Source organism: Chrysochloris asiatica, unplaced genomic scaffold, assembly GCF_000296735.1.
Source record: "Chrysochloris asiatica unplaced genomic scaffold, ChrAsi1.0 scaffold00015, whole genome shotgun sequence".
Lineage (NCBI taxonomy): Eukaryota > Metazoa > Chordata > Mammalia > Afrosoricida > Chrysochloridae > Chrysochloris > Chrysochloris asiatica.
The window spans coordinates 4,653,435-4,676,952 of NW_006408533.1; the positions used below are offsets into that span (position 1 = coordinate 4,653,435).

General features: G+C 41.1%; 1 protein-coding gene across 2 annotated transcripts in view; it reads right to left on the bottom strand.

Moving 5' to 3' along the window:
• KCTD1 (potassium channel tetramerization domain containing 1) overlaps positions 1-23,518 on the bottom strand; it is a 130,506-nt gene that overhangs the window by 17,796 nt on the left and 89,192 nt on the right. For both annotated transcript variants that reach the window (XM_006835036.1, XM_006835035.1), the window contains exon 3: positions 4,665-4,809. In XM_006835036.1, the coding sequence (XP_006835099.1) occupies positions 4,665-4,809 (145 nt within the window). The remainder of the gene's footprint in view (positions 1-4,664; positions 4,810-23,518) is intronic.

A 23,518-nucleotide genomic window follows, 5' to 3' on the forward strand; every position in this document is an offset into this window, starting at 1 on the left:
GAACCAACTCGACGGCACTTAACAACAACACAACAACAATATGATAATAATATATTTTATAAATCCTACTTTGGTGAGTAGCGACTAGGGTCTTAAAAGCTTGTGAATTACCATCTAAGGTGTAACTATTGGTCTCTCCCCATCTGAAGCAAAGACGAGTGAAAGAAATCAAAGATATATGGAGACAATTAGTCCAATGGACTAATGGAACACAGGAACCTCAGCTTCCATGACCCTGAGACCAGAAGAACTAGACGATATGCAGATACTATTACCAACTGCCTGGAATGGGATCGCATTAGAAGGTCCTGGATAGAACGGGTGAAAATATGGAACAAAACTCAAAATTGTAAAGAAGACCAGGCTTACTTGTTGGATAGAGACTACTGGAACCCAGAGACGATGGCCCTTCAGACCTGAAACTGAACTCACCCCCCACTTGCCTCAATTTCCAGTCAAACAATAGACAGGTGAACCATTTCACTAGGGTGATACAAATTCATTAGAATAACCAACCATTTGCCCAAGGGTAAAGTTCAAAAGACAGGAAGGAGTTTGAAAGAAGGAGGAATAGAAACAGGAAACACAGAGAGGAAATGGGACAAGTGATATTACATTGTGGGGATTTCAGTCAATGACATGAGACAAAATGTATATGAATTGTTGAATGGTAAACTGATTTGTTCTGTAAACCTTCACCTAACTCAAAATAAAAAGTTAAAAAAATTACATAGAAGTGTGTTGACTACTTATATTAAGGTTCTGGCCTTCTGAGACTTCTTTGACATTTTTTTGTGGTGTTTAACTTAATTAAGTCATCGGCAGTCGTTCAAACCACAAGGTCACAGTTTGATCCCACTAGCTACTCCAGGGAGAAAGATGAGGCTTTCTGTACCTGCAAAGATTTACAGCCTCAGAAACCCTGTATAGCGTTGCCATGAGTTGGAATCCATGCAATGGCACTTAACAACAGCAACAACTTAATTATTACTAAATTAAGCAACTATTGTGTGCACAGCACACACTGTTCTCTGGAAAAGATAGAACTGTCTCTGCTTGCACAAGAACCTTACACAATAGGGAGTCAAGATATATACACATTCATTCACTCACGCCACAAGTATTTCAATGCTTACTATGTGCCAGGTGCTGAGCCAGGGTGGCAGGCACTGCTGGCTAGCTTCCCTGACAGCACTCCCAGTTCTGGAGCCCTTGCCCATTTCTTCCACTACAGAGGTTGAAAAAGAGGACACCCATTTTTCAGTCTCCTTTATAGGAAGTAGAGGCCATTAGGCTCTAACCAGGAAGTGCACCACATATATTTGACAAAAATGGAGACTTGTATGTGATTTGTTGAATGGAAAAAGCTGTCTGTCCCCTTTTTCTGCCTTGAATGATGGCATGGAGGTGTGGCACATTCACCTTTTGACCTTGAGGTGACAAGCATGAAGCCAGAACTCCAACTCAGACGGATGGCAGAACAAAAAGACACAAAGAATCTAGTTCCTTGATCACATCACTGAGCAGAAAACACTGCCAACAACCACAGACCTCTGACTTCTTATGTGAGAAAAACATATTTCCATTAGCTTATGCCACTGTTAATTAGCTAGTCTGACACTTGTAGCTGAAAACCTTCCTAATTTACAGGTAGGGCTGTAGTGTCCAACAATGCAGACCCAGAATTACAAACGTTCTGTGTGTGACCATGGAGCATCAGGAGGCAAAGGAGAGAAGGCGTCCTGGGGGTGGGGTGGGGGGAATAAGATGAACCATAAATGATAAATCTATGCCAGAGGAAGAGGAGGGAGAATAACACATTAAGGAAACATCAGCCCTTTGGGGGGGGGGAGAGAGAAAGAAAATGGGGTGTTTGAGGAACTACAAGAAGTCCTGTGGGTTGTATGTATAGAGAACAAAGATAAATTAGGTGACAAGTTCAGAGGCCAGAGTCTTCTGGGTCAAAGTAGGCTCTGGAAGGATGTAGTGTTTTCTTCTATGAATAGAAAGGTCCTGAATATAAGTATGAGCCAGTTGTGCTACAATTATTTCTCTTAAAAGAGTGCCCTGACCTGAGGTGGGGTGAGGATGAGGGCCACAATAGTGAACGGTCTGTGTGGCTCAAAAAGGCCAACAGGAGGGACCCTTGTAGTGATGGAACTGTTCTGTGCCTCGACTATGTTACTGACAATGTTAAGTCTGTGATGTACTCTAGATTACAAAATAGTACTATTAGGATCTCTATTTTTTTCACCACACTTATTCCATCTGTATGCTGAGCAAATAATCTGAGAAGCTGGGTTGTATGAAGAAGAATGTGGCATCAAGATTGGAAGATAATTCAAAAGATAATTCAAAAAGTGCTACAACAGTCCACTGACAGGGAAATGCCAGGGGTTTAAGTTGGACTGTGTAGCTTAGATAGTGAAAATATCATTAGGAATTTTCAAGATGGTTTTTCCTCACCAGCTATACATGTTTGCTGTTGCTTTTAACTGTCATGAATCTGTTCCAACTCATTAACAACCTGCGATATGCAGATGATATAACCTTGCTTGCTGAAAGCGAAGAGGACTTAAAATACTGATGCAGATCAAAGACCACAGCCTTCAGTATGGGCTACATATACCTCAATGTAAAGAAAGCAAAATTCCTCACCACTGGACCAATAAATAACATCATGATATATAGAGAAAAGATTGAAGTTGTCCAAGACTTCATTTTGCTTGGATCTACTACCAACACTCATGGAAGCAGCAGTCAAGAAGGCAAACGACGACGTATTGTATTAGGTAAATATGCTGCACAAGACCTCTTTAACGTGTTCTATAACAAACATGCCAGTTTGAGGACTAAAGGGTACCTGGCCCAAGCTATGGTATTTTCAATTGCCTCATATGCATGTGAAAGTTAAACAATGAATAAGGAAGATGGTAGAAGAACTGATGTATTTGAGTTAATGGTGTTCAAGAAGACTATTAAAGGTACCATTGACTGTCAAGAACAAACAAATCTGTGTTGGAAGAAGTACAGCCAATTTTGAGGATGTAGTTGGAAAAGCATGGTGAATTCCCGGCTGTACAGCTTGTTGTTGTTAGGTGCCATCAAATCAGTTCCAACTTCTAATGACCTTATGCACAATGGAATGAAATACTACCTGGTCTGGCATCATCTTCACAATCATTGTTCTGTTTGAACCCATTGCTGCTGCCACTGTGTCAATTCATCTCATTGAGTCTTCCTCTTTTTCACTAATCTCCCACTCTACCAACATGACGTCCTTCTCCAGGGACTGGTCCCTCCTGATAACATGTCCAAAGTATAAGAGCTAAAGTCTCACCATCCTAGCTTCTAAGGAGCACTCTGGCTATACTTCTTCCAATACAGATTTGTTGGTTCTTCTAGTAGTCTATGGCACTTTTAATATTCTTCTCCTATACCATAACTCGGAGTCCTGGTGTGGCGCTGTGGGCTAATGCATCAGACTGCAAAGTCATTTGAACTGCAAGTTCAGTGGTTCAAGCTCTCCAGCTACTCCTTGGAAACCCCATACAGGGTCGCTATGGGTCGGAATCAACTCAACAGCACTTAACAACAACAACATACCATAACTCAAATGCAACGATTCTTCTTTGGTCTTCCTTATTCATTGTCCAACTTTCAAATTCATAAGAGATTACTGAAAATATCATGGCTTGGATCAGATGCACTTTAGTCCTCAAACTGACATCTTTGCTCTTGAACACTAGAGGTCTTGTGCAACAGATTTACCTAATGCAATATGTCATTGTACCAAAAAGAAATGGTCGATGTTCAACTATTTCAAGAGGTAGCACATGATCAAGAGCCAATGATACTGAAAGAAGAAGTTCAAGGTTGACTGAAGGTACTGGCAAAGAATGAGGTTCCGGAAATCGATGAAATAAAAATTGAAAAAGTTCAACAAAGTGATGCAGCACTGGAGGTACTCAGTCATCTATGCCAAGAAATTTGGAAGATCTGGCCAACTGATTGGAAGAGATCCTTATTTGTGCTCATTCCAAAGAGAGGTGACTCAATGGATGAGGAAATCATCAGACAATATCATTAATATCACATGCAAGTAAAATTTTGCTAAAGCTAATTAAAAAATGGCTGAAACAGTACATTGACAGGGAACTGCCAGAGGGTGAAGCCTAACTATATAGCTTTGTTGTTGTTGTTAGGTGCCATTGAATCAGTACCGACTCATAGGATAGCAAAAATATCATTATTTAGTTCCGAGATGGTTTTTCCTTACTAGCTATAAATATTTGGTGCTGTTTTTAAGTGTTGTTGAGTCTGTTTGGACTCATGGTGATCCTTTTAGGGTTTCCAAGGTTCTGGGGCTGTAAATCTTTGCAGAAGCAGAAAGCTTCATGTTTCTCTCACGGAGCAGCTAGTGGGCTTGAACCACTGATCTTGTGGTTCGCAGTCCAGTGCTTATTCTATGAAGGCACTGCACTCACATACAAGCCACATTAGTTTGATTTCTTTTTTCACAACTTCATTTATTCCCATTATTTGCTTTCTTTTGACTCCCCAAGTCATACACGAATGCCTAGTCATTGTTTAAAAAAAAAAAAAAAATTCAAGAGGAAACACCTAGAACTATTGCTGTTCATAATTTAATGTGGATCCCTCACCTTGAAATCATCAGGGATGAGGAGTTTTGATGTTCGTAGAAAATTCAAGATATATCTGAACATCTGTCCATCTCTGTCAATGAAATAGTGCTGTTTGAGACTGTCCAAAACAATGGGCTCCGTGCCATCGAAAAGTCTTCCGATTCTGTGATAGGAAAGAGGGAACAGTGAAGACCATTAGAATTGATTTTCAGCCGCTCAGACTAAGACCTACAGTTTGGTATCAGTATTGCTGGCAACACTTTTAAAGATGGCAGTCAGGAACAATCACCCTAAGTAGTAAGGTTTCTCTGAGAAGTGCTAGCCCTTGCTTGATAAATATCTTAGGACCAGACAATTCAAACAGTTTCAGGCTTTCTGAAATAAATTCTTTTATTCACTGTCTTTCACCTGTGAAGAAAATGTTTCTGACAAGGGGCCCATGGCAAAGTGCTGTCACTCTAATGGAAGATCATGTTTTCCCCTGTGCTACTTAAAACAACCATCTCTGCTTCCTCAAAGAATGGGGAATTGCTCCATAGTGTCTTTTAAACAGATCCTCCTCAAAAAGCAATTTGCTTTGAAAGAAAACTTCTCATACCCATGAGTCCTAGTATTTCTAAAAATGAAGCAATGCCTACATGCTAACATCTATATTTATTTAAAAAAAAGAATAATTTTTTTTAAATACAAATAGTCTAGGAGGATATGTTTTCCATTAATAATATACAGTCCATATTTTAGGTCTCTGGCAAGCAGCATTGTTTTTAACAGCCAGGCATTATTATAAAAATTAAACTAAGAATTTGGCCACCCCCAAAATGTGACCTGGTTCTAGATCATAAGTGGTTATGGATAATTTTAAAAACAGGGACTCATAATATGTTTTCTCCCATTCACAGAGCTAACCTTTGGGCATTGTGTTAAGAGTGAATTTTGCATCCATTCTCATTTCCCAGTTATGGAAGGCTGAACCTACACACTCTAGTTTATCCCCAATAAAGAGCAAGGAGCTCTCATTTTCTGTGAACAGAGGGCTGGCTAATGATGCACAGGTATTGCCTATGAGAAAACAGAGTCTGCGCAGTAGAAACCATTTCCCTTACCAAAAGGTGCATTTTGTTCTTCATTAACATTACAGACAAATAACCCCATTTATTAATGATGAACTCTTACTGACTTATAACAAATTTATCTTTGATTTGGAACACCATTTTGATTGCTTTGAACATTAATTTGACATTAGGTATTTTCTAATCTTATGTTGGAATGGGACAACCGTAATGGTAAATTAATAACTCTACACTCCTAAACTGCAACAAATAGGAAACCCACCCTTACCACTTAAAAAGGAAAGTATATATATTTTCTGTTTCAATAAAAATCTTCAAATATAACTAGAAAAATCATGTCCCATCTGAAGGCAGTGAGTGCAAAAAAAAGCAGCTGATTACAGTAGGGTTATATTTATAAAGCTCAGGAGATTTTTCTAAGCTAGTATTTTGGCCCAATTTTCCATGAGTGTGATGACCCAGGGTGAGCATTACAGCCATCCGAGGATTCTTACACTGTGTGCTACATTACCACTCATTTCTCACGAACAAATCCATCAAATACTAGGCTGTGTAAAGAAGAGGCAGTGAAACCTAAGTTCACTTTCTAACTTACTTCTAGTTTTCCCAGGGCAGTTTGAAGTCAGAAAGAGATGTGTTTGTCTATTATTAAAACATTTCACTCTTCCTTTTTAATAACATGATACAGTCAGATGAGGGGAAGACAAGGAAGAGATACAATGCTACAACGTATTAAGTACCTTGCAGATACCTTGCATCATCCCAAGTACTTCAGATGGTAATGAACTCATTATCCCCATTTAAAAAAAATAAAGAAATAGGCTAAAAAAGATAAGTAATTGCCCAACTAATTAAGTGGTATTGGGGGATTTATACATTGACCCTAAAGGGACTTCCTTACAACTACTGGGATGAAAAAGTTTTACCACTATGTATTGGAAACTTTAAAAATTAAATTTTGAGAATTTTTATTCCTATATTTATTCAGCAAGAACATTACAATGAAATCCATGTGTTGTTGTTGTTAGGTGCCATCGAGTCACATTCCGACTCAGTGACCAGAAGCACAACACAAGGAAACACCACCTAGTCTTGCGCCATCCTCACAATTGTTACGTTTGAGCCCATTGTTGCCGGCACTTTGTCAGTCCATTTCATTGGGGTCTTCCTCTTTTTTTGTTGACCCTCCACTTTTGAAACATGATATCCTTTTCAGGGACTGATCCCTCCTGACAAATGTCCAGAGAACAAGAGATGAAGTCTCACCATCTTGACTTCTAAGGAGCATTCTGGCTGTACTTCTTCCAACATCAATTTGCTTATTCTTCACCAACACTGTAATTCAATTCTTCTAAGATCTGCTATATTCATTGTCCAACTTTCCAATGAATGAGGCGATTGAAATTACCATGTCTTGTGTCAGGAGCACCTTAGTCTTCAAACTGACATCTCTGGTCTTGAATACTTTAAAGAGGTCTTGTGCAACAGATTTGCCTACTCTGATTTCTTGACTGCTGCTTCCTTAAGTGTTGATTGTAGAGCCAAGCTGAATGAAGTCTTTGACAGCCTCAGTCTTTCCTGTATTTATCATGATACTGGTCCAGTAGTGAAGATTTCGGTTTTCTTTACATACTAAAGGCTATGGTCTTTGAGCTTCATTAGCAAGTGCAAGTCTTCTTCAGCTTCTAGCAAGCAAGATTGTGTCATCTGCATATCACAGGTTGTTAATGAGCCTTCCTCCAATCCTGATACCATGTTCTTTTTCATATAATCCAATTTCTAAGATTATTTACTCAGCATACAGACTGAATAAGTATAGTGAAAGGACACAGCCCTAGTGCACACCTTTTCTGACTGTAAGCCATTTAGTGTCCCCTTGCTCTGTTTGAACAACTGCATCTTGGTCTAAGTACAAAGTCCTCATAAGCACAATTAAGTATTCTAGAATTCCCATTCATCACGATGTTATCCACAGTTTGTTATGATCCACACAGTCAAATGCCTTTGCATCAATAAAGCACAAATAAATGTCTTTCTGGTGTGCTCTGCTTTTAACCAGATCCATCTGACATCAGAAATGATATCCCTTATTCCATGTTCTCTTCTGAATCTGGCATGAATTTCTGGCAGCTCTTTGTCAATGTACTATTGCCACCATTTTTAATCATCTCCAGTAAAATATTATTCGCATGTGACATCATGATACTGCTCAGTGATTTCCACATTCTGTTGGTTCACCTTTCTTTGGAATGGCCATAAATATGGATCTGTTCTAACTAGTGGGTCAGATTGTCTTCCAAATTTCTTGGTACAGATGAGTGAATGCCTCTAGTGCTGCATTAGTTTGTTAAAACATTTCAATTTGTATTCTGTCAATTCCTGAAACTTTGCTTTTCATCAATGCCTATGGTGCAACTTGGAATTCTCCCTTCAATACCACCCATCAGTTCTTGATCTTATGCTACATCTTGCAATGGCTGCGCAGTGACCAATTCTTATGGAACAGAGACTCTGTGTGTACCTTACATTGGTGCTTCCTGCATCACTTTAACATTTTGCTCATTGTTGCTGTTAAGTGTCTTGAGTCAGTTTCAACTCACAGTGACCCTGTGTAGGGTTTCCAAGGAGTGGCTGGTGGATGTGGTCCAGTGCTTATCCTACACAGCCACACTACAGAATCCCTAAACATTGCAACCTAAGGCTTGAATTTTTTCTTCAGTTGTTTCAGCTTGAAAAATGCTGAGCATGCTCTTCCTTTTTGTGTTTTTTTTTTTTTTTAAACTCTAAGTCTTTGCACATTTCATAATACTTGAATTTATTTTCTTGAGTACTCTTTGAAATTTCTGTTCAGCTCTTTTACTTCATCATTTCTTCCGGTTTCTTTAGCTTCTCTACATTCAAGCACAAGTTTCATAGTCTCTTCTGATACCCATTTTAACCTTTTCTTTCCTGTCTTTTTAATGACCTTTTGCTTTCTTCCTGTATGATGTTCTTGATGTCATCCTACAATTTTTCTGATCTGCAGTCATCAGTGTCTACTGCATCAATCTGTTCTTCAGATGATCTCTAAATTCAAGTGGGATAGACTCAAGGTTTTATTTGGCTCACGTGGACTTGTTCTAATTTTTTCAGTTTCAGCTTGAACTTGTATATGATCTGTTTCACATTTAGCCCTGGCTTTGTTTTGGCTTGTGATATTGAGCTTTTCCATTACTTCTTTCTACAGATGTGTAGTCAATTTGACTCCTGTACATTCCATCTGGTGAGATCCACATGCACAGTAGCCATTTATGTCATTGAAAAATGGTATTTGCAATGAAGAAGTAATTCGTCTTGTAGAATTCTATCATGCAATCTCCACCATCATTTCTATCACCAAGGCCATATTTTCCAATTACTGATCCTTCCTCTTTGTTTCCAACTTTTGCATTCTAATCACCAATAACTATCAGTACATCTTGATTGCATGTTTGTTCAATTTCAGACTGTAGATGTTGGCAGACTCCTTCAACTTTCTCATTAGTAGCTGGTGCATAAATTTGAATCAAGGGTGCACAATGATTATTCTTGAGGCCTGAAATTAATCATTACCAATGAACTCAGGTCACTTTAGCAAACAGATGTTGTTGTTGAGCACCATCAAGTGATCCTGGGTAGGGTTTCCAAGGAATGGCTGGTGGATTTGAACCACTGGCCTTGTGGTTAGCAGTCCAGTGCTTACCCTAGAGTGCCACTCCATAAAGAAAATAAAAAATTTTTTGGTAAATAAATTGTACCATTTACTGTTGGATAAATGTAAAATTTAGACTAACTGTAGGTGGGACTGGCATAGAGGAGGTGATGAATCTACACTGAATGAATGAGAATGAGTGGAGTGTTGAAGTGAGGCTCTGCGGTCTGTCTGTCCAGGCTCCACTGGTTACTACCTGTCTCCTATGTCACTTGACTTTTTCTCTGTGTTTTCATTTCTTTTAGGAAATTAAGTCTCACTGTATTCTATAAAATTATTTCAACTTTTTCATGAGACTGATGAGATAATAATAAATGTGGCCATAGTTAGCACAGACAGTGCACAATAACAGAAAAAAACACCAAATTCACAGCCACAGCACTGAAGCTGCCCCGGAGTGGCCATGCAGAACAGCGCAGGACTGGCTCCTTAGGGTTTCTGAGACTGCAAACCTTGACGGCAGCAGACAGCCTCATCTCTCTACCACAGAAAGGCTGGTGGGTTTGAATAACTGACCTTGTGATTCGCAGCCCAATGCAAACCTTGACAGCAACAGACAGCCTCATCTCTCTACCACAGAAGGGAATTTGCAGCCCAATGCTTAACCCACAATACTACCACGACTCTGCTGACAGGGGACACAAATAGCACAACACAATTTTCTTTGAAAGCAACTCTGAGAGGACGGCAGACAGCAAGGAACAGAATTTCATGAGTAAAAGAAGCAATCTTGAAAGAAATGTTTTTTGTTTTTTTTTAAGTTTTTATTGTGAATTGAGTGATAGTGTACACGCGAGAACATCAGCTTCACATTCATCCTATTGTATTTAGTTTCATTGCAATGATTACAATGCCCTCCATGCATAAGAAATGTATTTTTTACGACTTTTCGAAAATAGGGAGTTATAGAGTAGGGGTGGGGAACCTTTTTTTCTGCCAAGGGCCATTTGAATACTTATAACATCATTTGTGGGCCATACAAAATTATCAACTTAAAAATCAGCCTGCCATATTTGGTCAAACATTTAATTAACTCACCCCTAACGTAATAGCTTAAGGAGATCCGGTAGCATAGTGGTTACGAACTGGGCTGCGAACTGCAAGGTCAGCAGTTCAAAACTACCAGCTGTTCCGTGGGAGAAAGATAAGGCATTCTGCTCCCGTAAAGATTTACAGCCTCGCAAAACCTGTATAGGGTCGCTATGAGTCGGAACTGACTCCACAGCCAATATAATGGCTGGAGTCCTAGTGTGGTGCTGTGGGTTAATGTGCTCAACTGCAAAGTAGGTTTGAACCAGAAGGACGGTGATTCAAGCTCATCAGCTGTTCCTCGGATACCCTATACAGGGTTGCTATGGGTTGGAACTGACTTGACGTCACATAGCACCTATACCAATGATGTGATGGCTCGAGTCCTGGTGTGGTGCTGTGGGCTAATGTGCTGGACTGCAAGGTTGCTTTGAGCCACAAGGTTGGTGGCTCAAAATCACCAGTAGCTCCTTGGAAACCCTATACAGAGTCGCTATGAGTTGGAACCGACTTGAAAGTACTTAACAACAACAAGGTGATGGCTGGACTGCGGTTGCCTTGGGAGGGCAGGACCAAATGATTTTGCAGGCCTTGTATAGTTAGCGGGTCGGATATTACCCACCCCTGATTTAGAGACTAGTTTAGCGAAGATTATTTAGGATACAAATAAACTACCTCTGACAGATACAGGAAATTGGACAGGTGCAATTTAGAGGCATCTTCACATCTGACTTATGTGAAACAGAACAACAGAAAAAGATGCTAGGTAATTCAGGTGAGAGATATAGACGGATGCTGGGCACTAGAAAAACTGCCAGCCTTGTGGCTTTCGCCTCTGGAAGCTGCAGGTGGGGAGACTTAGAATCTACAGGAGAAACATTCAGACAAAAGGAGTTAAAAAGCTGACACAAAAGCCTTTACTGCACTGGTCTGACCAGAAACCATAGAGGTGAGGGGCCAGTCAAGAAGTCAGGGTACAGAAGACAGAGGAAGAAGCAGGCTTCCTTGATAAACTATAGAAGAACAGCTGTCAGCCTAACACCCCACCGTCCTCTCAGGCAGGGGAGGCTCTGGGGCAGGGAGAGCCTTTGGGGAGGCAGCTGAGGAAGCGTGCTTTCAGCAGTGTGTGGAGGAGAAAGGCGTGGGACTGAAGATGGTTTAAACAGCAATTCTTGGTCTACTGGTTAGGGCGGAAAAAAAATGCTGGCCTACAGGTTAGCACACAAAAAACGCTGTGTAATTGGTGTAGGAGCTGAGAGTGAAAGGACTGTGAAGAAAAAGGAAGAGCACTTTGGCCCTGGTGAGGCACATTCCTAACTGAGAGGTGAAAGCGCCTTGGACAAGAAACAGTTCCTGTATGTGAGACAACAAAATGTGAGGAGGAGGAGGGGAGGAAACATAAATGCTGCTGATTTTTGCCAACTTTAAAGGGAGAAGCGTTTGAATTGTGAAAACAATGCGGAAGGAGAGTGTGGTGCCAACGGCCCTAAAATGGCGTCCCCAGGTTGTTTTTGAGGTGGGCTGACTGGACTGAGGACGGATATTGTTTTGGCTAAGCAAATACAGGGAAACATTGACGCAGGCTGTATTTCTCGTGGACAGATGAATGGAGTTACAAATCAAACTGCAGTGATTTGTAAACTCTGGTGCCTGAAAACTATGTGGAACTGATTACAGTTTACTAACCTCATAGAACATTCCTGTCTTCCAACTGACCAAGACCAAGTTGGCTCCAGATGGTGTATAGCTGCTTTTTAAAAAAACACTCATTGAACCAAGTAGCAATGCCAAGAAAGCCTTTTCCCCTCACAAATTTTGGGTCTTTAAAGACAGAAACATTAGTATTTTAAATACAGTAGTAAAACAGTAAGTTTTATATGACAAAAGCTTCTTTTCAGTAAAATTAATAATATTTAGTTGCATTTAAGACATTTGCAACTACCTCCTCTATCTAGTTAGAAGACCTCCAAAAGAAAACCAAGTACCCCTTTTACAGCTGCCACCCTTTCCCCTCTCTTCTCAGGCCCTGGCAACCACCAATCTGCTTTCTAGTTGGATAGATTTGCATATTCTGGACACTTCATATAAATGGAATCCTATAATATGTGGTCTTTTGTGTTTGGTTTCTTTCAAGGATCATCCATATTGTACATATATCATAGTACTTTATCACTTTTTATGGCTTTAATAATATTTTATTGTATGGGTAGAACACATTTAAAAAACCCCAACTCTTTATTGTGAATTGAGTGAAGGCTGATAGAGCAGATCATGTTTCACATTCAACAAATCATACACTTTGTTTCATCCCGATTGCAATCCCCTCCATGCAACATCACTTATCCCTGTATTTCTTATTTCTATTTCTCCTTCTTTCCTAACTCTTAATTTTGTTCTTAGATAAATGCTTTGGAGTGCGAATGATTGACCATTCTATGATGTGCACACCTCACTAGAGTTGTTATCTATTGCTTGGCTATCTATTGTTTATCTATTGCTTGGCTAACATTGAGCCATGTGGGTAAGTTCAGTTCCAGACCAGAAAGGTGACCAAAGATCAAAGTCTTGGGGTTCTAACCAAAAAGTCATTTTTTTTTTTCTTCTTCCCAATTTTGACTTGTGTTCCACATTCTCTCCCACTCTATCCAGGACCTTCTAATTGATCCTTTAATAGACATTGGGAGTGGTAACCGGGCACCATCTAGTTCTTCTGGTTGTGAAGACCGATGCTCATGTGGTACATTAGTCCACTGGATGAGTTGTTTCCAACTGTCTTCACTTTTTATCATTCTTCTTTTCTCCAGACAAGGAGACCAATAATTGTACCTTAGACAGCCACTCATAAGCTTTTAAGATCCCAGGCCCTACTCACCCAAATAGGATGTAGAGCATTGTCTTTGTGGACTATATTTATTATGTCAACTGACCATGGTGTCAACTTACTAAGGTCTTAAGCACTTCAATCCTCATGGTGTTTGGTACTGTCTAAGAAGTTTTAATAACTTTGCCCTCTGTATGCTCTACCACATTCATGGATACGTTTGCTGTAAAAGTGAATGGTGGTGGTGGTGGTGGTGTGCCATGGAGTCAGTTCCAACTCACAATGATCCTGTGTAGAGTTTCTCATGCTGTACATCTTTACGGGAGCAAAAGGCCTTATCTTTCTCCCACACGGTGGCTGGTAGATTCAAACTGTTGACCTTTCGGTTAGCAGCCCAACTTGTACCCCACTACGCTTCCAGAGTTCCTTGTAAAAGTGAATGCCCATGCACAAATATTCTATGTCAAACCTTTATCTATTTGTGGGTATACCTCCACACCCATTCAACCTGCTTGTCTATCCATGTATCTAGCCATTGTTGTGTTATTGTTAAGTTCCATCAAGTCAATTCCAACCCATAGTGACCCTGTATAGGGTATACACAGGGTCACTATGTATAGAGGAGCAGCTGGTGAGTTTGACCACCGACCTTACAGTTCAAATGAGTCTGCAGTCCTGTGCATTAACCCACAGCACCGCATAAGGACTCAGTATCTAGCCATTGTTGTTGTTGCTATGCACTGTTGAGTCAGTTCCGACCCATAGTGACCCTGTGTAGGGTTTCCGAGGAACAACTGGTGAGCTTGCACCGCCGACCTTGCAGTTCAAACGGCTTTGCAGTCTGGTGCATTAACACACAGTGCCACACCAGGAAGTCTACCCATAGAACATCATTATTATAGAATTGTGTACTTACCAGTATTATCTTGATCAGTTTTCAGCATGCCTTCATCATTCTTCTGCCAACCTCCCTCTTTTTGAATATTAACTTCCCCTTCACCCAAGTTAACATGTGTAGATAGACCACATTTTGTTTATCAGTCTATCAGATGATACACATTTGAGCTGTTTTTACTTTTCAGTAAGTGGTGCCTGAATAATGTTGCTATGAGGATTTATGTACAAGGATCTGTTTGTGTACCTGTTTTCAATTCTTTTGGATATATGTTTGTGTTTACACACTTACCACACGAAGGGACTTCAAAAAATTCATGGAAAATTTCTGTTATTTTTCTACAGAATTTTTGAGGCCCCTTCGTGGTGTGTGTGTATGTCAAAACTGGTACTCAAATCCTTGTTCACGAATTTCCATAGCAACATTATTCCCCTCTTACGTATATATCAATATTTTATTGTATTTCTGGTGAAAATATACACAGCAAAATTGTTTCCCATGCAACAATTTCCACACATACTGTTCAGTGACAATGGGTGCATTCTTCACATTGTATCAACATTCTCATAATTTCCATTGCAGTTGTTTTGTTTCCAGTAACTTAGTCTTCCTACCTACCACCTTCTCATCTGTGCTTTAAAGTAATTGTTGATCCTTTGTTCTCATACAGGTGGTTTTTTAAAAGGAGCCAGTACTAATGGGTGATAGTCTTTATTTTATGAACTAAACTGCTATTTAAATAAATGGTGGCTTCAGGGAATAGTTTCATTTCAAGGTGTAAAGAGTAAGGGTCGCAGCCCTGGGGATTCCTCTACTCTCAAGTAGTCCAGTAAGTCTGGACTTTCTTTTCTGTTCCACATTTGTCTGCCTTTCTGTCTGGATCTACCTGTTACAGCCCTGATAATGTAGAACGTTTGTATTAGTAACTGGACACGATCTGGCTCTTCTGGTCTCAGAGTAGAGAAGACCATGGTTCATGTACACAATTTGTCCTTACAGACGACTTTCTTCTTTGAATCTTGGTTTCCTTCTTTCTTTCTCTTTGACTCTGGATGAATAGAGACCAAGAGTATCTTAGATTACCGCTCACAACCTCAGATTCTACTCACCAAACTAGCATGTAGAACTGCTAACTTTATGAACTATCTTATGGCAACTGACCAAACTATTTCATATGACCATATGACTTGATTGGTTATGTCTAAGAAGTACCAGTAACTGTGTCTCCTACTTGTTTTACTATATATACATATGGCAGACATATATATGTATATACACATACATACACAAACATGTATATTCTTGGTTGTTATTGTCAACTTCTGACTCATAGAGACCCTATATAGGGTTTCAAAGTTGCAGCTGGTTGGCTTAAACTGCCAACCTAGCAGTTAGCAGTCCTGTGCTTATTCTACAGCACCTGATTTACTGGACTTTATGGCACTGTAGGTTAATGCATTGGATCACAAAGTTGCTCTGAACCACAAGGTCAGTGGTTCAAGCTCATCAGCTGCTCCTCAGAAAATTTATACAGGGTTGCTATGGGTTGGAAATCAACTCGACGGTACTTAACAACAACAAAGTCATTAAGAGCTTTTGTTTTCTTACTGACATATTTATTTTTAGAACCCGATGTACCTAATTTACTGTGACTCAGTTCCTTAAGAATTTTGCTTTCTTTCTTTCCTGTGTTGTTATTAATTTATTCTTTCCACAACTATTCGTTGTGCCTGACTATGCAGTCATGGGGCTAGGCCCAGGGGTACAATGCGTGCTGAGCCACAGACCTTGCTTTTGTGGAATTTGGTGGGTCTGTGGGAGTGGGAGTGGGAATGCAGACCAACTGCAGTGTGATCAAGGGAGCCACGGGGTGTGCACAATGCCCAGGAGCAGAGGAGGTGCACCTAACGCAACTCTGGAGGCAGAACTCCAAAGACAGAACTGGAAGGAGACGCAGCAGCTGGCCAGGCTCAGGGGCAGGAGGTAAGATAAGGTGAGCAAGGAGAGGGGTGGAGGTGGACACCAAGGCTCGAAGCCAAGAAAGTCAGGTATTTCACTCCCCAAGAAGGCAGGGAGGTGGCTGACTGAAAAATGAGGCTGGAGCACCAGAGCCAGGTAGAACACGCACTGGACTACTAACTGGAAGGTCGGCAGTTCAAACCCACCCGTCACTCCTCGGAAACCCTACACAGGGAGTCGGAACTGACTTGAAGGCACATAACAACAACAACAATATAAATAGCAGGAACCCTATAGGACAGGCCCAAGAGGATGGATTTGGTCTCAAGGACAGTGGGGGTTGATGTTCCACTGTGTTCTAAGCAATATTCGGTAAAGAGCAAATTTAGACATGAGAATTAAAATCTCACTAGACTGGTAGCATATCCAGATCCTGTCTTCTCTGCTTTTGGCTGTGTGATTTGCATACAGCAGAGGTTCTTACCAGTGGCTAAACAATGGAATCACTTGGGGGAGCTTTTAAAAACATGGGTGCTTGGACCTCACCCCCAGATATTCTGGTTTAATTGGTCTGACCTGGGGTCCAGGAATCAAAAGCTCTCCAAGAGAGTCTAGTAAACATCTGAGTTCACTAGCTGTTCACTAGCAGAGCACAGGAGGATGAGCAGAGGGGGAGAAGAACAAGTCAATGGCGTCAACTTGACGTATTTTCAGTTAGCTGTTCCATGACTTGAAGCCATCATAATAGTCTTTCTTAAATGACCAACCACACTTTTAGAAGTGGAAGATATCTGGGTGATCTAGTTCAACCTCCCCATTTTACAAATGAAGAAACAGAGTCTCTAATATTTAATGCTCAAGGATAATCTGTCGACTTTCACCACTGCCTTTGAATCCTTGATCGCAGTATAGACTTAGTAATTTGCCCAATATTTGGAAACCCTGTACAGGGTCGCTATGGGTCGGACCCGACTCGATGGCACTTAACAACAACAACAACAATAGAGAACCCAGGAAAAATAAAAGTTAGGACTCAATAAGTGACTGCTGGTTCCATGTGGAAGGGGAAGTGGGATGTGGGTATGTAAAGGAGAGATGGAATTTTGGTGGCTGTGTCAAATAAACCTACACTGAAGACACTTTTCACCCTTGTATAAAAGGGGAAAGCAATTGGGGTCTTTGGCTCCTTCCAAGATGCTCTTGGCCAAAACAATGAGGCTTGAGTCATGTTTCCTAGGGGCAAATCTGACCCAATTGATTTTGTCCTTTTCAGTATGTAAATGTAAATCACCACCTAATATACACCTTAAAAAAAAAAAGGATGCACTGCTGGTTAGCTGCAGAGCTGGTTCTAAGCCCACGATTCTGTGGAAAACCAGCCCATAAAAACCTGTCTGACCCTCAACAGATCACGTGGATGGTGCAGGGCTAGGTAGCATTTCTCTCCTTGGTACACAGGGTCTCCGGGATTTGGGGGCCAATTCAACAGCTACTAACAATCTCATCCCTGGCTGAACTTTGAGCTGGGTCCCTCAGGGCTTTATTTCACAGAGGAGGAAGTTCAAGCTCAGGATGGTTAAGTAATTGGCCCATGGGCACACTGGATTTAAATGAGGAAGCCTGGGTCCCTATCTAGGTCTGATTCTAAAGCCTATGTTTTGACCACTAAATATATTGCCTCCTCATTTATAATTTACAAAAAAAGAAGGCAGAACACTTCCTTTGAGAAATGCACAATCTTTACAGTTCAAATACAACTTGCTAACATTGCATGTTACCACAAGAAGGTTTAGTTATCATCATCAATTTAGTAGGGAAACAGATTTATTTAATAGCTGTGATACAAAGAGTTGAGGCTCTGGGGCTTGGTCTCATTGAAGCCAGGGAAATCATAAGTAAGCTGAGAAAATAACTTAAACCTAACCCAACCCAACCCCAAAGCTACAACAACAACAACAAACAACCATACAAGGATACACAAGGCTTCTGAACTTACTCTCAAGGCCTGGGTACAATCGTGATGGGCGTTAGGCAGGAAAGGACATGAGACTATTCTGGAGAGAAGAGTCCACATAAGTCACAACTCCATTTACCTGGTTGATTTTGTGTTCCATTGATGTTGTGTCCCTACATCCAATTCTGACAAACCTGTGAGATTTGGCACTTTTGTTGTTGTGAAGTGATGCTGAGTGGCTTCCAACCCATAGCAACCCTGTATAGGGTTTCCGAGAAGCTGCTGGTGAATTTGAACCTTCGACCTGCAGGTTTAAACTGGCCTTGCAGTTCAGAGCATTATCCCACAGCGCCACACCAGGACTCCTTTGTAACTTTACAGCTAAGGAAATTTAGCATGGAGAGGTTAGCCAACATGTCTGAAGCCAAGCTCAGCTTCACTAGCAGGGAAGCAGATTAACCCTTTCACCAAACCAAGCACAGTACCTGCATGGTAATTACACAGGGAGGAGGGACGGTAAGAGGCGCTCCTTGCTACAGGGCAGCCTTGCCCAAGAGGCGGTGGAGATGCTACCCGCAGGTGGGGCGGGGATTGAAGTGCCAAGGACAGCTGAGGGAGCAGAGAGTGAAAAGAGTGCAGGTGGTGGGCGTTTTCACCCACTTAGCTCTTTCTTGCCAAGAAATGCCCTTTATTTCTACCTCTGGGCTTCTAAGCCTGGGAAATACGGTTTGGACTGGAATAGATTTCATTTAGGTTAGGGTCCATATTTACTCTCCTGGCTGAGAGACTCTTGAGACAACTCCCAGATTATGGCCTTAGATGACTTTTTGGGGGGCATTTTAAAATGACAAAAGTGTTGTCTCCTCATTGTTACAAACCCTAAAAGGACAGAGGATGAACCAGTTACTGTGGGGCTGACACAGATTCCTGGTGACCTATACATGTCAAAGAAGAACTGTGCACCCCAGGATTTTAAAGGCTGATTTGTGGGGAGCAGATCACCAGGCCGTGCCCCTGAGGCACCTGAGTGAATTCTCACTGTCAACCTTGAAGTTAGTAGCCCAGGCCACAAGGACAACCACAGAAGATGACGAATCAGTAAACCAGAAAAACGACCTGCCATAAACCCACCACTTAATGGGAGAATTGCATCGTTTATGTGTTTAATAAATTGCTTTAATGAGTATTTTTCTATGGAACCATTTTGTTTCAGAAATACTAATAGTTTCATATTTAAATTTTTTTTATTTTTAAAAATGTCTGTTACTTCTAAGCCACTGAAATCTTGTGTTCTTCCTTAGTGTGGCATCGAAGGGAAACATTCTTTTGCTCTCTTAGGAGTTTTTTCATGCCCGGTCATCTAAGACCCTTTGGGCTGTGCCTCTGAGAGCAATAACATCAAGATGCATCTCAGGCATTTAGGTCTCTGAAAACTACCTTCCTATTGTGCCTGCTAACAGCTGGGAATCCAACCGAGCTGCCATTTTAGTATCTAAGATTATAGAAAGACGGCAAACTAGGTTGAGGGGTGGGCTTAGGTGCATCTCTGTGTGTGTGTGCAATTGTGAGTGAACAAGTGTGTGTGTTGTGTATGTGTGGTATGTTTAAAGTGTGTGTACAGTACAAGGGGGCTTCAAAAGGTTCATGGAAAAATTCCATTATCTTTTAAAGCCATTTTCCCATGAACTTTTTGAAGTTCCCTTGCATATGTGTTACGTGTAATATATATGTGGGGGTGTGTGTGCATGCCGGTGAACAAGCAAGAGTTGTATAGAGAACTGTGACCTCTGGAATCAGTCTAGCAAGGAGAGGAGGCTCCCAGACCATGGACAGAAGAGACAGCGTTGCAACCTATGAACCCCTTTTGCTCTTTCTGCTGAGATAGAAAAGGCATAAAACAAAGTCCATGGGAGAGAAGAGAAACCCTAGGTTGATATTGAAAACGTTTTGAAATATGAGGGTTCAATATTTTATTTTTTAAACTAGTTGATGTTTTCAGGTGCTGCTGAGCCAGTTCTGACCCATAGCTACCCTACGTACAACAGAAGGAAACACCTCCTGACCCAGGACCAGCCTCACAACTGCTGCTGTCACTGTGCCAATCCATTTGTTGGGGTCTTCCCCTTTTTTACCAACCATCCATTTTACTAAGCATGATTTCCTTCCCTCCTGATAATATGTCCGAAATATGAGAGATGAAGTCTGGCTACTAAGGCTTCTAAGAAGCATTAGGGTTGTATTTCTAACAACACAGATTGGTTTGTTCTTCTGGCAGTCCATGGTACCTTTAGTATTCTTCTCCAACATCATAACTCAAATGCATTAGTTCTTCTATAGTCTTCCTTAGTAACTGTCCAGCTTTCACATGCATGTGAGGCTACTGAAAATACCATGGAGCTTTGATATGAACTAGTATTCTTCCATACCGGTGGTTGTTATGTGCTATGGAGTCGGTTCTGACTCATAGCGACCCTGTTATAGGGCTTCTGAGGCTGTAAATCTTTACATGAGCAGAAAGCCTCATCTTTCTTCTGCAGAACAGCTGGTAGTTTCGAACTGCTGACCGTGAGATTAGCAGCCCGATTTGTAACCACTATGCTACCAGAGCTCCTTACTAGTATATATTCTTAAATGTCCATAATAAGTAGTATTTTTTTCTGTTTTGATTTTTAAAAAGAAAGGGGATGCTGTGATGGAATTATCTGTAATACTGTCACTTTACAAGTCAAATTACCATAAGCAGCATTTAATTTGCTTAAAATCCTGTAACTGCTAAAAATCCTAGGAATAATTCCTTAAAGTTTCCAGGCTTAGGAGATTTCCCTCTTATTTCATGAACACAGATAAAAATTAATTCAGAGCTTGTTAAAAAAAAAAAAAAAAAAGGATAAGAAGTAGTTTAAGAGAAGGGAAAAAATGCCTCCTAAGTAAAAACAAAACAAATTTTATCTACTTATGGGGAAATACTGCTTACAGTACCCTGAGGCAGCATCAATTTCTGAACTGATACACAGAATTGAAGAGAGCTGGGAAGAGAGGAGAGGAAATGCAGCACTTTAGGAAGAAGTATGAAGCAGTTAAGATCCAGAGAGCGGGCATTTTGGAGAACAGATCACTGATGGCAATACTGTTGGCTGAGGGTGACTCTTGTTCGTGTAGTTTAAGTGCTGCTGTAAGGTCGGCACTGTCTGTATAGAGTTTCTGAGGAGCTGCTGGTGAGCTTGAGCCTCTGTGTGGTTCAAACCGACCTTGCAGTCCAGTGCGTTAACCCATTGCGTCACACCAGGACTCCCAGGGTGACTCGGGGCTGCGAATCCACCAGGAATCTCATGTGTTCTTTCCATGACTCTGACGAGGCTAACTGGTAGCGTAGTGGTTACGAATCGGGCTGCGAACCTTAAGGTCAGTGGTTTGAAACTACCAGTCGCTCCGTGGGAGAAAGATGAGGCTTTCTACTCCCGTAAAGATTTACACCCTCGGAAACCCTGTACAGGGTCGCTATGGGTCGGAACCGACTCAATGGCACTTAACAACAACATGATAAAATGATTAATAGAATTGTTGTTGTTAAGTGCTCTGGAGTCAGTTTTGACTCATAGTGACCCTGGCTGGATAGGGCTTCCAAGGGAGAAGTCCTGATGTGGCGCTATGGGTTAATGTACTGGACCACAAAGTCAGTTTGAACCTCAAGGTCGGTATTTCAAACCCACCAGCCACTCCTTAGAAACCTTATACGGGGTCGCTAAGGGTCGGAACTGACTCGATGGCACATGACAACAACAACAACCTTTACAGGAGCAGAAAATTTCATCATTTTCCCGAGGAGCAGTTGGTGGGTTCAAACCACGGATCTCATGGTTCAAAGTCTAGTGCTTATCCTATGGAGACACCGTGTTCCCGATTAATCAAATAAACCCGGTTTATCTAAAAAAAAATGGGGTAATAAGGAGCTCTGGTAGCGTAGTGGTTACGAATTGGGCTGGGAACCGCAAGGTCAGCAGTTCGAAAATACCAGCTGTTCCACGGAAGAAAGATGAGACTTTCTGCTCCCGTAAAGATTTACAGCTTTGGAAACCCTGTACAGGGTCACTATGAGTCGGAACTGACTCCACGGCACATAACCAACAACAACAACCTAGCTATTGTGTCCCCACAAATATGTGACATGTGGTAAGCCATGGTAAGTAAGTATTATGTCATTATCTTCAATTTAGAGATCTGTTATAATTATCCTGTGTGTTGGAAGTCCTCACATAGCTGTGATGTTAATGAGTCCAGATACAATCTACAGGATTAGGTTGGATCTTGAGTCAGTCTCTTCTGAGATATAAAAGGATCAAACAAACGAGCCAAGATGAGAGGGACCTCTTACCACCAAGAAAGAAGAATTGGAAGCAGAATGTATCCTTTGCAACCAGAGTTCCTGTCCTGAGAACCTCTTAGACCCGGGGGAAGACTGATGCCAAGATACATGAAGATATCCTAGGGACACTGAGCCCATAGGTGTTGAAAGGAGACAAGAACATTCTCCCACACAGAAAAAGAAAGGCTTCCTCTAGAGCTCTAGCCTCTGAACCTGTGGGAGAATAAATTCCTTTTTATGAAAGCCATCCAGTTGTGGTCTTTCTGTTATAACAGCATGGGATAACTAAGACAATGAGTGTTCCATAATTGCAAGGGATACTGGGTACTGTGATCCCCATTTTACAGGTGAGCGAACTATAGCAAGCTAATCAATGATGATGCCAGGATTCAAAATCACGTAGCTGGGCTGTGGGCCCAGCTCTGACCAGTCATTTACTGTCCACGGGTAGTTGATGTGTTTCTTGGTGAAGCCCCATGCATGCCTGGCATGGGCTCAAGGAATGGTCAAGTCAATGCTGTCAGATATTCATCCTTCAGAGATTGTGTGGCATGCCAAGGCAAAATTCTCCCCATATATACATTCCTGCTGGGTTTCTTGAATTAGAAGAAAACTTGGAAGATCACCTGTTCCTCCTCCTTGGTTTGAGCAAGCGTGTGCTTAAAAATAACTTCTAAGGCAAGTGGCTAATTTTCTAAGATTAGCCCATGATCGGAAAACCACCATCTTCCTTGGAAGCTCAATTTGGTGTTTTCAGCTAAAATGGCTTCTGTTTAGATTTTCTCTTGCTTTTTATTTGGGCAGGCATATGTGCACATATGTATACGAGTCTGCCCCCACAGCCCACTCCCACCCTCCTCCCAACAATCTGTTCTGTGTTTAGAATTTTTTTTTTTTTTTTTTAAAAACAAACTCCTGAGCCTCTTCTCTTGATTTAAAATTCCAGAATGCATTTTCCACTTTACAGTAATAATTACTATTCAGAGTACAAAAAGGTATAATCATTAACATTTTTGAGAGTTTGTATTAGACACTCTACTAAAAACTTTAT